Source organism: Marmota monax, unplaced genomic scaffold (genome assembly GCF_021218885.2).
Source record: "Marmota monax isolate L192 unplaced genomic scaffold, Marmota_monax_Labrador192_F-V1.1 WCK01_AAM20220418_F8-fsc00240, whole genome shotgun sequence".
In the NCBI taxonomy this organism is placed as follows: domain Eukaryota; kingdom Metazoa; phylum Chordata; class Mammalia; order Rodentia; family Sciuridae; genus Marmota; species Marmota monax.
This window is the reverse complement of record NW_026693696.1, coordinates 2,029,178-2,042,463: the sequence shown is the minus strand read 5'-3', so window position 1 is coordinate 2,042,463 and position 13,286 is coordinate 2,029,178. Positions and strand designations below refer to the sequence as shown.

General features: G+C 34.6%; 1 protein-coding gene across 2 annotated transcripts in view; it reads left to right on the top strand.

Moving 5' to 3' along the window:
• LOC124103352 (cadherin-10) overlaps nt 1-13,286 on the top strand; it is a 178,809-nt gene that overhangs the window by 147,574 nt on the left and 17,949 nt on the right. For both annotated transcript variants that reach the window (XM_046459931.2, XM_046459930.2), the window contains exons 7-8: nt 484-737; nt 4,383-4,519. In XM_046459931.2, the coding sequence (XP_046315887.1) occupies nt 484-737; nt 4,383-4,519 (391 nt within the window). The remainder of the gene's footprint in view (nt 1-483; nt 738-4,382; nt 4,520-13,286) is intronic.

Genomic DNA, 13,286 nt, shown 5'->3' with positions numbered 1-13,286 from the left:
CTCACTTTTGCTGAGGCTGACTTTGAACTCACAGTCCTCCTGCCTCAGCCTCCTAAGCTGCTAGGATTAGAGGTGTATGCCATCGCACCCAGCTTCACTTTTTTTGCTTAGAAAAATTTAGTAATACCCAATACCTCAACACACACATGTATGCATGCCAACATATACATAATCTGCCAGTCCATTTTTTTTGTAGGGAATTACCACCTATGAGATAGGTTTGAACATCTAGCCCAATTTTTTGCAAGGTTTAAAATCTCATTTTCTTAAGTTCCAAAGTGTTACATTTTGAATATATAAAAAGTGAAAATTGAATCCTAAACAATATTTAAGGATTATATAATTATCTGTGCTACTTTCTAAACTTATTAATAAGCAAATCAAATGCATTCAACCTGGATTTTAAAAATCATTCTGTAACTTGAAATGAGCATGTCATACAATTCCCGTCACTTTAATTGAACGACATGTGTCTTTTTACAGCCACTTGACTATGAGAGCCGGAGACTTTACACTCTGAAGGTTGAAGCAGAAAATACCCATGTGGACCCACGTTTTTATTATCTAGGACCATTCAAAGATACCACAATTGTGAAAATCTCTATAGAAGATGTAGATGAACCTCCTGTTTTCAGCAGGTCCTCCTACCTCTTTGAGGTTCATGAAGATATTGAAGTGGGCACAATAATCGGGACTGTAATGGCAAGGGATCCAGACTCTGCTTCCAGCCCCATTAGGTAATTATGCCTGTGTTTGAGATGAAACAGAAGAAATTGAAATTCGCATAGAGATTATGAAATTCTATTTGAAACATTTAATGCAATAAAATACTACAGGAGTTTTTCTGTATGTTATACATAAATTTGGTGAGCCCAGTGTTTAAGGTAAATTGGCTTTAAATATCTGGGAGCAGGTGTGCACAAGGGTTATAGCTTATTCTTATCACATCCTATAGACTAAAGTCTGGCTTGTATCATCTATTTGTCTCCTTAAAGTGCTTGTTGTTTTCTGGGGGAAAGGAGGTACTGGGGATTGTACTCGGAGGCACTCAACCACTGCCATATCCCCAGCCTATTTGTATTTTATTTAGAGACAGGGTCTCAATGAGTTGCTTAGTACCTCACTGTTGCTGAAGCTGGCTTTGAACTCTTCCTGTGTCAACCTCCCACTAGGATTACAAATGTACATCACTGCACCTGGGCTCAAGAATACTTTTTTACATGTACATTCACGATGCAACCAAGCCATGATATTTGTATGTGAGATAAATATAAACAGTTAAAAATAATATGATTGTGCTATAATTCAGTTTTGTCATAATTTTTACAAATTGTACTTATACTCTAGTCATCAAAGAAGGGAATTTTAGCATTGTTCTTGGTTTTTGGCTTTGTTGTTGTTGTTGTTTAGCTGTCTCAAAAAATGCAAGGACATTCCAGAAATATCAGTCACTCAACATTTTTCTTTATTATGGCAATCAAACACCTGAGATGTGATAGATACATAAAAATGAGAAAGACTCAAAGTTTGCATTGACATTTGCACTGATATAGCAAGGTAACACAGATATACCTAATATTCATCATCAAAGTGAACGCTTACTTTAATCTGTTAGTCCATCATGTGTTCTGGATTTCATTTGTTTCCTTAATTCTCAGCAGGTTGATTTTGCTTCCACATGAGCTAATAAAGTATGAGTTTAAAGGTTTGCTGTACAATTTCTGTATGTACTCATGACTCATTCACCTGACTCTGGTCAGACTTACTTTGAAAATTCTATAAATTCTGCCAACTTTCAAGTGAAGTCATACTATATAGAGTGACAAATGTATGTATGGTTTTATTTAACTATATAATTATGCATAAATACTATTTCTTGGATTGATGTGCAGCATCACAGTATACGTGCTGCAGAAGAAAACTGTACATAATATTCACACATTACGCCCATCTGCCAGCAGGACTTCCCTATGAATATCACCCCTCCAGTCCACTTGACTTCATCTAAGTGGCTGCATTCCCTGAATTTTTCTTTAAGCTTTAAAATAACTAATATACATGTTTAATTTTACCCCTTAAATACTTACCAAGCATTTTCTTGGCAGAAATTCTAACTTCAGTAGTCTGTTTTCTGGGTCCCTGATTTCAAAATGGTCCTTTTAAAAAATGATACATCAGAGTTTTGATGAGACAAAATTAAGTTGACTAGTATTAAGTCCTGATATAAAGACATATCTCCACAAAGTGAAATATACATTGCATCCTCACATAGACTGATGGCTATTTTATATTAAAATCTATATGTAGAAACTTAAAAACACAATAAATATAATCTTTAATGAAAATACAAATCAAAGGACCAGGAAGAGTCCATTCATGTTTAGAATATACAATGCCAATAGGTATGACTTTGTATCACCTTGTTGTAGAAAGTAGGGAGGCATACTCTTATATCTTATTATTTTTGTAGAACAAGAAGATACAATGTATACATGTGATATACTATGTATATAATCAAATAAATGAAATATTGTGGATAAATATGCACAGATATGTAGTAAATTTATATACTCTACAGGTTCTGCATCTGCCAATTTAACCAAAATCAATGGAAAATTTTTGGAAAAGTATTGTTTGTACTGAATGTATGAAGACATTTTTATTGTCATTATTTCCTAAATAGTATAACACATTTTTGTGTAGGGTATGGCATTTACCTTATATTAGGTATTATAAACAATCTAGAAATGATTTAAAGGAGAATGTGCATTGGTTCTAATCCCCAGTGGATATAAAAGGAAAATTTTATATATTCAAAGAAATAAAATAGCCTATAGCCTTGCAAGTTTAATGTATTTATGTATCATCCTGGACATGTTACAAATTATGTCATATATTCTTAATGCTAATGCAGTAATCAAAATTTTTACTGAAAACATGTATCTTGGAAATGATTTTAAAGGAAAAATGAAAGTTAACACATAATTTGGTGATTAAGAATCAGAAAATAAAATTATATTTTGAATAATATTTGAAAAAGAAGGGCTGTAGTTTCTCTGCATCTTCAAGATAATATCACATAATACTCTAAATCTTATTATTACTTCTTTAAACTGAACTGCAAAAAACTAATCAAGAAAAACACAAAAACTGTGTTTGGCAAAATCATGGTACATGATAACAAAAGCTTTCTATTAATGAACATATTGCAACTTCACATCACGTGTCTATATAAATAAGGGAACTTTTATTTGCCAAAATTCCTAATAATTCTGTCATTCTTTCTTACATTGGATAAATATTTGTAGATAACCATATCAGATATTAGCATATTATTCAAGGAATTTTCATTCTATTGGAGAAGAATATGAGAATCAAATAATACTCACTAACTGCCTACTAAAGTTACAGTAGTAGATATATTATGATAGTGGTCAGTAGGCACATTGTTTTCAAGTTTAAATTTCTGTTTTAGATTTGGAATGAAACAAATTTCAAATACATGAGATAAATGACAGATATAATTGTACAGTTACTTTTGGTAGGAAGCAGATAGATGCTTGAAATTTAGGTGTTCATGGAAGACTATAAGGAGGAGATAAAATTATGTTGGGTCTTTCAGTAGTAAATTAATTTTGTAAATCTGGGGTGGAATTTGGAGATTATTCTAGATATAGGGATAAAATTATTTGCTTTATTTGTGAAGGCTAAAACCTGTAGTATTATTTTTTAAAAATGGGATTTATCCCAATGACATCATTAAGATTGATAAACCTGGTATTAGGTTTCAGAATGATATACAATACAATGCCACAATAACCAATTGCTGCCTATTTTAATACAGATGTATGAAGATTTCTCATCTGGAATTGTACTATTTTAAAGTTATATATTTTATAATACATGTGTTTAGAAAATGAAGCTATGTATATATCATATCCTGAAGCTCCAAAACACCCAACCCGTTTGATGAACCTACTGTTATCTCCAATTTTGTCACTAAGGAAAATCTGAGCTTCTGGCATTGATCTGTTGCAATGGATTCCTGCAGTAATTCTCCACTACTAAATAAAGCAATGTAACCACATGTAATGTATACTATATTGTGGTCAAATATATCATTGTTAGTTCACATGAAAATAGACAATGATTTTAAGAGCAGAGATTTTAGAAGACTAGCATTTCAATGCAGAACCAAGTGCCAATTCATGCTTGGAGAGAGTGAGTGTTTTTCTTTGATTAACTCATGAAACTACATTCTAGATCAGTACTGTGTTTTTTCCAATAATTATTAGTAATATGTGTGTCTTTGAATTTTACCATTTTCTCCTGTAACACTTCAATAACACTGCCATGTGCTTTTCTTTGCCCTCTATGTTCAGATTTTCTTTGGATCGCCATACTGACCTCGATCGGATCTTTAACATACATTCTGGAAATGGATCACTTTACACATCAAAACCACTTGACCGTGAACTATCTCAATGGCACAATCTTACTGTCATAGCTGCTGAAATCAGTAAGATGACTTTTATGTCTATAATACATATTTATGTTTATAATTCTGTATATTTTAGTTTGTATATTTAACATACATTTATAGATTTAATTATATACTAAAATAATTCATTCATTGCTTATACAAATTATAGTTTTTGTTGTTGTTCTAAGAAATTTATATTTATTTTATTTATTTTAGAATTTATTTATATATGACAACAGAATGCATTATACTAATAATTAAACATATATAGCATGATTTTTCCTATCTCTGGTTGTATACAAGGTATATTCACACCAATTCATGTCTTCATACATGTTACTTTGGATAATAATGATCATCACATTGCACCATCATTTATAACCCCATGCCCCCTCCCTTCCTTTCCAACCCCTCTGCCCCATCTAGAGTTTGTTTGTACCTCCCATGCTCCCTCTTCCTACCCTACTATGAATCAGCCTCCTTATATCAAATAAAACTTTCAGTGTTTGATTGTTTGGGATTGGCGAATTTCACTTAGCTTTATCTTCTCTAATTCCATCAATTTACCTGCAAATGCCATGATTTTATTCACTTTTATTGCTGAATAATATTCCATTTTTATCCATTCATCTATTAAAGGGCATCTAGTTGGTTCCACAGTTTAGCTATTGTGAATTGTGCTGCTATAAACATTGATGTGGCTGTGTCCCTATAGTATGCTGTTTTTAAGTCCTTTGGATACAGACCAAGGAGAGGGATCGCTGGGTCAAATAGAGGTTACATTTCCAATTGTCCAAAGATTCTCCATACTGCTTTCCATATTGGCTGTACCAATTTTCAGTCCCACCAGCAGTGTATGAGTGTACATTTTTTCCCACATCCTCACAGAACTAATTGTTGTGTGTGTTCATAATAGCTGCCATTCTGACTGGAGTGAGATGAAATTTTAAAGTGATTTTGATTTGCATTTCTCTAATTGCTAGATATGATGAACATTTTTTCTTATATTTGTTGATTGATTGTATATCTTCTTTTGAGAAGTGTCTGTTCGGCTTCTTGGCCCATTTATTGATTGGGTTATTTGGGTTTTTTGATGTTTCACTCTTTGAGTTCTTTATATACCCTAGAGATTAGTGTTCTATCTGATGTGTGAGGGATAAAGATTTACTCCCAAGATGTAGTCTCTCTATTCACCTCACAGATTGTTTCTTTTGCCGAGAATAAACTTTTAGTTTGAATCCATCCCATTTATTGATTCTTGATTTTAATTCTTGGCCACAGCAATCTTATTAAGGAAGTTGGGGCCTAATCCTGCATGATGGAGATTAGGACCTACTTTTTCTTATATTATATGCAGAGTCTTTGGTTGTATTCCTAAGTCCTTGATCCATTTTGAGTTGAGTTTCGTGCATGGTGTGAGATAGGGGTTTAATTTCATTTTGTTGCATATGGATTTTCAATTTTCCTAGTACCATTTTTTGAAGAGACTATCTTTTCTCCAATGCATGTTTTTGGCAACTTTGTCTAATAAAAGATAATTGTAATTTTGTGGGTTAGTCTCTGTGTCCTCTATTCTGTACCATTGGTCTATCAGTCTGTTTTGGTGCCAATACCATGCTGTTTTTGTTACTATTTCTCTGTCCTATATAGTTTAAGGTCTGGTATAGTGATGCTACCTGCTTCACTCTTCCTGCTAAGGATTGCTTTAGCTATTCTGGGTTTCTTATTTTTCCAGATGAATTTCATAACTGCTTTTTCTATTTCTATGAAGAATGTCTTGGGGATTTTGATCAGAATTGCATTAAATCTGTAGAGTGCTTTTGGAAGTATGGCCATCTTGATGTGATATTAATTCTGTCTATCTAAGAGCAAGGTAGATCTTTCCATCTTCTAAGGTCTTCTTTGACTTCATTTTTTAGGGTTCTGTAATTTTCATTATATAGATCTTTCACCTCTTTCATTAAATTTATTCCCAAGTTTCTGAGGCTACTGAGAATGGGTAGTTTTCTTTATTTCCCTTTCTGAGGATTTGTCACTGATATACAGAAATGCCTTTGATTTATGGGCATTGATTTTATATCCTGATACTTTGCTAAATTCATTTACTAATTCTAGAAGTTTTCTGGTGGAACTTTTAGGGTCATGTGATTCTTATCTTTCATTCTATTGATGTGATGAATTACATTTATTGATTTCCATGTGTTGAACTAACCTTGCATCCCTGGGATGAATCCCACTTGATCGTTGTGCATGATATTTTTGATATATTTTTCAATTCGATTTGCCAGAATTTTATTGAGAATTTTTGCATCTGTATTCATTAGAGATATTGGTCTGAAGTTTTCTTTTTTTGATATGTCTTTGCCTGGTTTTGGAATCAGAGTGATATTGGCATCATACAATGAGTTTTGAAGTGCTGCCTCTTTTTCTATTTCCTGAAATGAATTGAAGAATATTGGTATTAGTTTTTCTTTAAAGGTCTTATGTAGATCTTGGCTGTGTATCCGTCCAGTCCTGGGCTTTTCTTGATTGGTAGACTTTTGATGGTGTCTGCTATTTCATAACTTGAAATTGATCTGTTTAAATTCTGTGTATCATCCTGATTCAATTTGGGCAAATTATATGACTCTAGAAATTTGTCAGTGCCTTTGATATTTTCTATTTTATTGGAGTGCAAGTTTTCAAAATAATTTCTAATTGTCTTCTATATTTCTGTAGTGTCTGTCGTGATATTTCCTTTTTCATCATGTATGTTAGTGATTTGGGTTTTCTCTCTCCTTCTCTTTGTTAGCATGGCTAAGGGTCTATCAGTTTTATTTATTTTTTCAAACAACCAAATTTTTGTTCTGTCAATTTTTTCAATTGTTTCTTTTGTTTCAATTTCATTGATTTCAGCTCTGATTTTAATTATTTCCTATCTTCTGCTGCTTTTGGTGTTGATTTGTTCTTTTTCTAGGGCTTTGAGATGTATGTTAAGTCATTTATTTGTTGACGTTTTCTTATTTTGAGAATTGAACTCCATGCAATGAACTTTCCTCTTCGAACTGCTTTCATAGTGTCCCAGAGATTTTGATATGTTGTATCTGTGTTCTCATTCACCTCTAAAATTTTTTTAAATCTCCTCCTTGGTGTCTTCTGTAGCCCACTGTTCATTCAGTAGCATACTATTTAATCACCAGGTGTTGGAGTAGATTTTATTTCTTATTTTATCATTGATTTCTAATTTCATTCCATTATGATCTGACAAAATTCAGGGTAGTAGCTCTACTTTTATATATTTGCTAAGAGTTGCTTTGTGGCATAGTACATGGTCTATTTTAGAGAATGATCCATGTGCTGCTGAGAAGAAGTGTATTCTCTCATTGAAGGATAAAATATTCAATATAAGTCAGTTAAGTCTAAGTTACTGATTGTATTATTGCGTTCCATAGTTTCTTTGTTCAGCTTTTGTTTGGAAGATCTATCTAGTGATGAAAGAGGTGAATTAAAGTCACCCAAAATTATTGTGTTGTGGTCTATTTGACTTTTAAACTTGAGAAGATTTTGACGAATGTAGATGCTCCATTGTTTGGGGCATATGTATTTATAATTGTTAATTCTTGTTGGTGTATGGTTCCCGTAAGCAGTATGTAGTTTCCTTCTTTATCCTTTTTGATTGACTTTAGTTTGAAGTCTACTTTATTTGATATGAGGATGGAAACCCCTGCTTGCTTATGCAGTCCATGTAAGTGTTATGATTTTTCCCAACTACTCAACTTCAGTCTGTGGATGTCTTTTTCTATGAGATGAGTGTCTTGGAAGCAGCATATGGTTGGGTCTTTCTTTTTCTTTTTTTAATCCAATCTGCTAATCTGTGTCTTTTGATTGGTGAGTTTAGGCCATTAACATTCAGTATTATTATTGAGACATGATTTGTATTCCCAACCATTTTTGTATATTTTTGGTATTTAATGTGACTTGGAATCTCCTCTGATTAGATTTTCCTTTAGTGTAATCCCTCCCTCTGCTGATTTGCATCACTGTTTTTTATTTCCTCTTCTTGGAATATTTTGCTGCGGATGTTCTGTAGTGTAGGCTTTCTAGTTGTAAGCTGTTTTAACTTTTAGTTTATCATGGAAGGTTTTTATTTCATCATCAAATCTAAAGCTTAGTTTTGCTGGATATAAGATTCTTGGTTGGCATTCATTTCCTTTCAGAGCTTGGTATATGTTGTTCCATGATTTCCTGGCCTTGAGGGTCTGGGTTGAAAAATCCGCTGATATTCGAATTTGTCTCCCACTATGTGTGATCTGATTCCTCTCTCTTGCAGCTTTTAAGATTCTATCCTTATTCTGCATCCTAGGTATTTTCATTATAATGTACCTTGGTGTAGATCGATTGTAATTTTGTACATTTGGTGTCCTGTAAGCATCTTATATTTGTTTTTTCAATTCGTTCTTCATGCTTGGAAAATTTTCTGATATTATCTAATTGACGAGATTGTGCATTCCTTTGGTTTGAAACTCCGTGCCTTCCTCTATCCCAATAACTCTTAGATTTGTTCTTTTCATGCTGTCCCATAATTATTGGATGTTCTGTTTATGGTTTCTAAATATCTTCACTGTGTGATCAACTTTATTTTCCAGATTGTATAATTTGTTATCTAATATTCTTTCTTCCAAGTGATCTCGTCTGTTGGTTATGCTTTCTACTGAGTTTTTTATTTGATTTATTATATCCTTCATTTCAAGGATTTTTGACTGTTTTTTTTTTCCAGAATCTCTCTCATGAAGTAATCTTTTACTACCTGTATTTGCTCTCTTATCTCATTGTTAGAGTGAACAATTTTTGCCTGTATTTTCTCTTTTAAGTCATTCTTTAATTCACAAATATTTTAACTATGGACCTTCTGAACTCCTTTTCTGACCTTTCAGCAACTTTGCTGTCCATGGGTTCTGTTATTATAGTGTCCTGGTTTGTTTGGGGCATTTTCCTCCCTTGTTTTTTCATGTTGTCTGTGTGTCTTCCTTTCTTGCAGTGTGGATCTGAGATATTACAGTTTCTCCCCTATGTTCTTTTAGTCCCATGCAGATTGTCTGTACCTCACTTTGATGTTGGGCTTCCAGACCCTGCTGGTGTCCCTCAATGAATGCTACTGCATCTTGGATATGTGCAAGTTAGAGTGGTTGAATCTGGGCCTCTGGGCTTAACCTCCCTAGTAGTCTACTTGTCAGAAGGGGAGGTCCTGCGCCAGAGGCTAGGCTCTGGCGGGTGTCTTGCCTGCCTGGAAGGTGGAGGGGGGGAGTACCAGGCCGACTGTGAGCCTGGGTATCTCAGTCTGGTGTGAGTGGATCAGGGCCGCCAGGCTTGGCCTCCTATGGTGGTCAGCTGGTTGGAAGGGGCGGTCCTGCACCTGAGGTACACTAGTCTGCTGGTGGGAAGGGTCAGTCCTGAGTCAGAGGCTAGGCTCTGGTGAGTGTCTGCCCTGCCAAGGGAGGCATGCACTGGCTCCCCTGTGAGCCTGGGTCCCGCACAGGCAGGTCTACGAATTATAGTTTTAATTGAAATCTTAAATTGATTCCTCAGAAACCTATTTTTTTCAGTATTTCTTTTTGATATATGCTGAGGGATGACTATAGGTATTGTAAAAGAAGCAAAATTGCATTTATGCTATCTTAGAATTTTTTACCACGTCTGAAAATTAAATTGATATTATGGCAGATTAAGAGGAGAAAGGCACAGACATTTATTTAAGATTTATGTAATAAGGAGCATTCTTAAGGAAATGAGGAACCAAAAAAAGTTGCAAAGCCTGAATACTTTTGAACTAGGATGAACAAAAAGAGGCAATAGTGAAAAAATAACTAAATATTTACAGAATGTTTATTTTTCTTTGTTTTTGTACAGAATTTTCTCTGTTTCAATTGCCTGTCCTCCTCAATATTAAGAATGTCACTGTCTTCATGATATGTAAGAATACTTTTTTTTTTTTAAGGTTCTTTTTTTTTTAATTTTTTATTGTGGGTTGTTCAAAACATTACAAATTTCTTGACATATCATATGCCAACTTTGATTCAAGTGGGTTATGAACTCCCACCTTCACCCCATACACAGATTGCAGAATCACATCAGTTACACATCCATTGATTTACATATTGCCATACTAGTGTCTGTTGTGCTCCGCTGCCTTTCCCATCCTCCACCCTCCCCCCTCCCCACCTCTCCCCTCCCCTCCCCTCCTCTCTCTCTACCTCCTCCACTGTATAACCCTGAGGGTCTCCTTCCATTACCATGCAATTTCCCTTCTCTCTCCCTTTCCCTCCCACCTCTCATCCCTGTTAAATGTTAATCTTCTTCTCCTGCTCTTCATCCCTACTCTGTTCTTAGTTACTCTCCTTATATCAAAGAAGACATTTGGCATTTGTTTTTTAGGGATTGGCTAGCTTCACTTAGCATAATCTGCTCTAATGCCATCCATTTCCCTGTAAATTCTATGATTTTGTCATTTTTTAATGCAGAGTAATACTCCATTGTGTATAAATGCCACATTTTTTTTTATCCATTCGTCTATTGAAGGGCATCTAGGTTGGTTCCACAGTCTTGCTATTGTGAACTGTGCTGCTATGAACATCGATGTAGCAGTGTCCCTGTAGCATGCTCTTTTTAGGTCTTTAGGGAATAGACCAAGAAGGGGAATAGCTGGGTCAAATGGTGGCTCCATTCCCAGCTTTCCAAGAAATCTCCATACTGCTTTCCAAATTGGCTGCACCAATCTGCAGTCCCACCAGCAATGTACAAGTGCACCCTTTTCCCCACATCCTCGCCAGCACTTGTTGTTGTTTGACTTCCTAATGGCTGCCAATCTAACTGGAGTGAGATGGTATCTTAGGGTGGTTTTGATTTGCATTTCTCTGACAGCTACAGATGTTGAGCATTTTTTCATGTACTTGTTGATTGACTGTATGTCCTCCTCTGAGAAGTGCTGAATCCCTTTCTCTCGCCATGCACAAAAGTGAATTCAAAATGGATCAAGGAGCTTGATATCAAATCAGAGACACGCCGTCTGATAGAAGAAAAAGTTGGCTACGATCTACAGTCGGTGGGGTCGGGCTCCAAATTCCTCAATAGGACACCCATAGCACAAAAGTTAATAACTAGAATCAACAAATGGGACTTACTCAAACTAAAAAGTTTTTTCTCAGCAAAATAAACAATAAGAGAGGTAAATAGAGAGCCTACACCCTGGGAACAAATCTTACTCCTCACACTTCAGATAGAGCCCTAATATCCAGAGTATACAAAGAACTCAAAAAAAAAAAAAAAAAAAAAATACAATAAGAGAACAAACAACCCAATCAACAAATGGGCCAAGGACCTGAAGAATACTTTTCATGTAAGAGTTTTTTCTTCTGCTTTCAGGAAAAAAAAAGGAAAGGTTCAAAGTATCCTTCTTGTACATTCTATTTATACTATTGTATTTTATGTTATCTTATATTACAGTCCTGGGGATTGAATCCAGGGCCTCTCACATGCTAGGCAAGTGCTCTACCCCTGAACTATATCCTCAACCTTGTTTTTCTCTTTTTCTTTCTTTCTTACTTTTTTCCTCTTTTTTTCTTAATGTCTTTAGGTCAATGTAATCCTTAGAGCAAAATATTTTGGGTTAGCATATTCTGCTACTCTAAAATATCTGTAAATCTAACATTTATTATTAACTAATAACATTCAGGTAGAATTGGTACTGCAAATTTTCTCTTTTGAGGAAACAACTGAGATGTTAAATTTTTTCATCAACACTATTATTGTGAATCTATGATAAACCAGGTATGGGTTATGATTCTAAGAATTTAAAATTACATTTCATCTTACTAATATATTAAATTAGCCTCATTTAAATGAGAAGAAACTAAAACTCTGGAGATTTTTGAAACTTTCTGAAATAATGCTAGAGGTAGTAAATTGGGACTGAAAACAGGTTATTCCAGTTCTATCTCTAATAATTCTACACATAATTTACAAAATTTCTTCAAACTCTAAACAGAGATCAAGGATTCAAAACCCCTCTTTCTTTAGTTGCAAAAGGTGTTGCCTGAACACAGGATGGCCAGCGTCATTTATGGAACTCATTTTCAAATTGAAATGACAGATGGCCTATTCAAAAAGTATTAAGAAATTCAATAGTAGCTTCTTCAGTCTACTGTGGGGTTCTTTAAGATGGGAGGTCCTGGTCAACAGGTGAAATCACATGTTCAGGTCTCACAAACCTGCTCCATTTCTGATTAAATACTGAGACAAACATGAAGCAGAGAAATTCAAACTGCTTTAAAAATAAATATTCATCAGGAGTTAAGTCATGGTCAGACAGCAAGCTGGCAATTTCCACATCTGAAATACTAAGCTGAATCCTCAAATAGGTATCAAGGTGAAGTTATTTGAAGAAACCATTCCAGACTTTGGAAGGCAAAACATCAGGTCTGAATCACGAAGTGCCTCTGAAGAACTTAACTAGGCTAGGCAGATCATCAGCAATCATTCAAAGCTTCAAGCTAAAGTAATAGATTTAGTTTATCTTTCTAATTTGGCTCTGAAATACAGACCAACCCTAAAACACCCAGTTTCATCACAATGAGATATAAACAGTGGTACCTGTTAATACTAACAATTGTTGGAGTTTTCCTTTATGAAAGCTGTCATTTCTCTGTCTTCATCCTAAGAGTTGATTGTGTCTAACATGATCTCGTCATTCCAAAAGTAAAGTTGTTTGTGCTCTGCTCATTTTAAGATACTTTCTCAGGCCCAGTGAGCTTGGAATTGCACTTTCCAT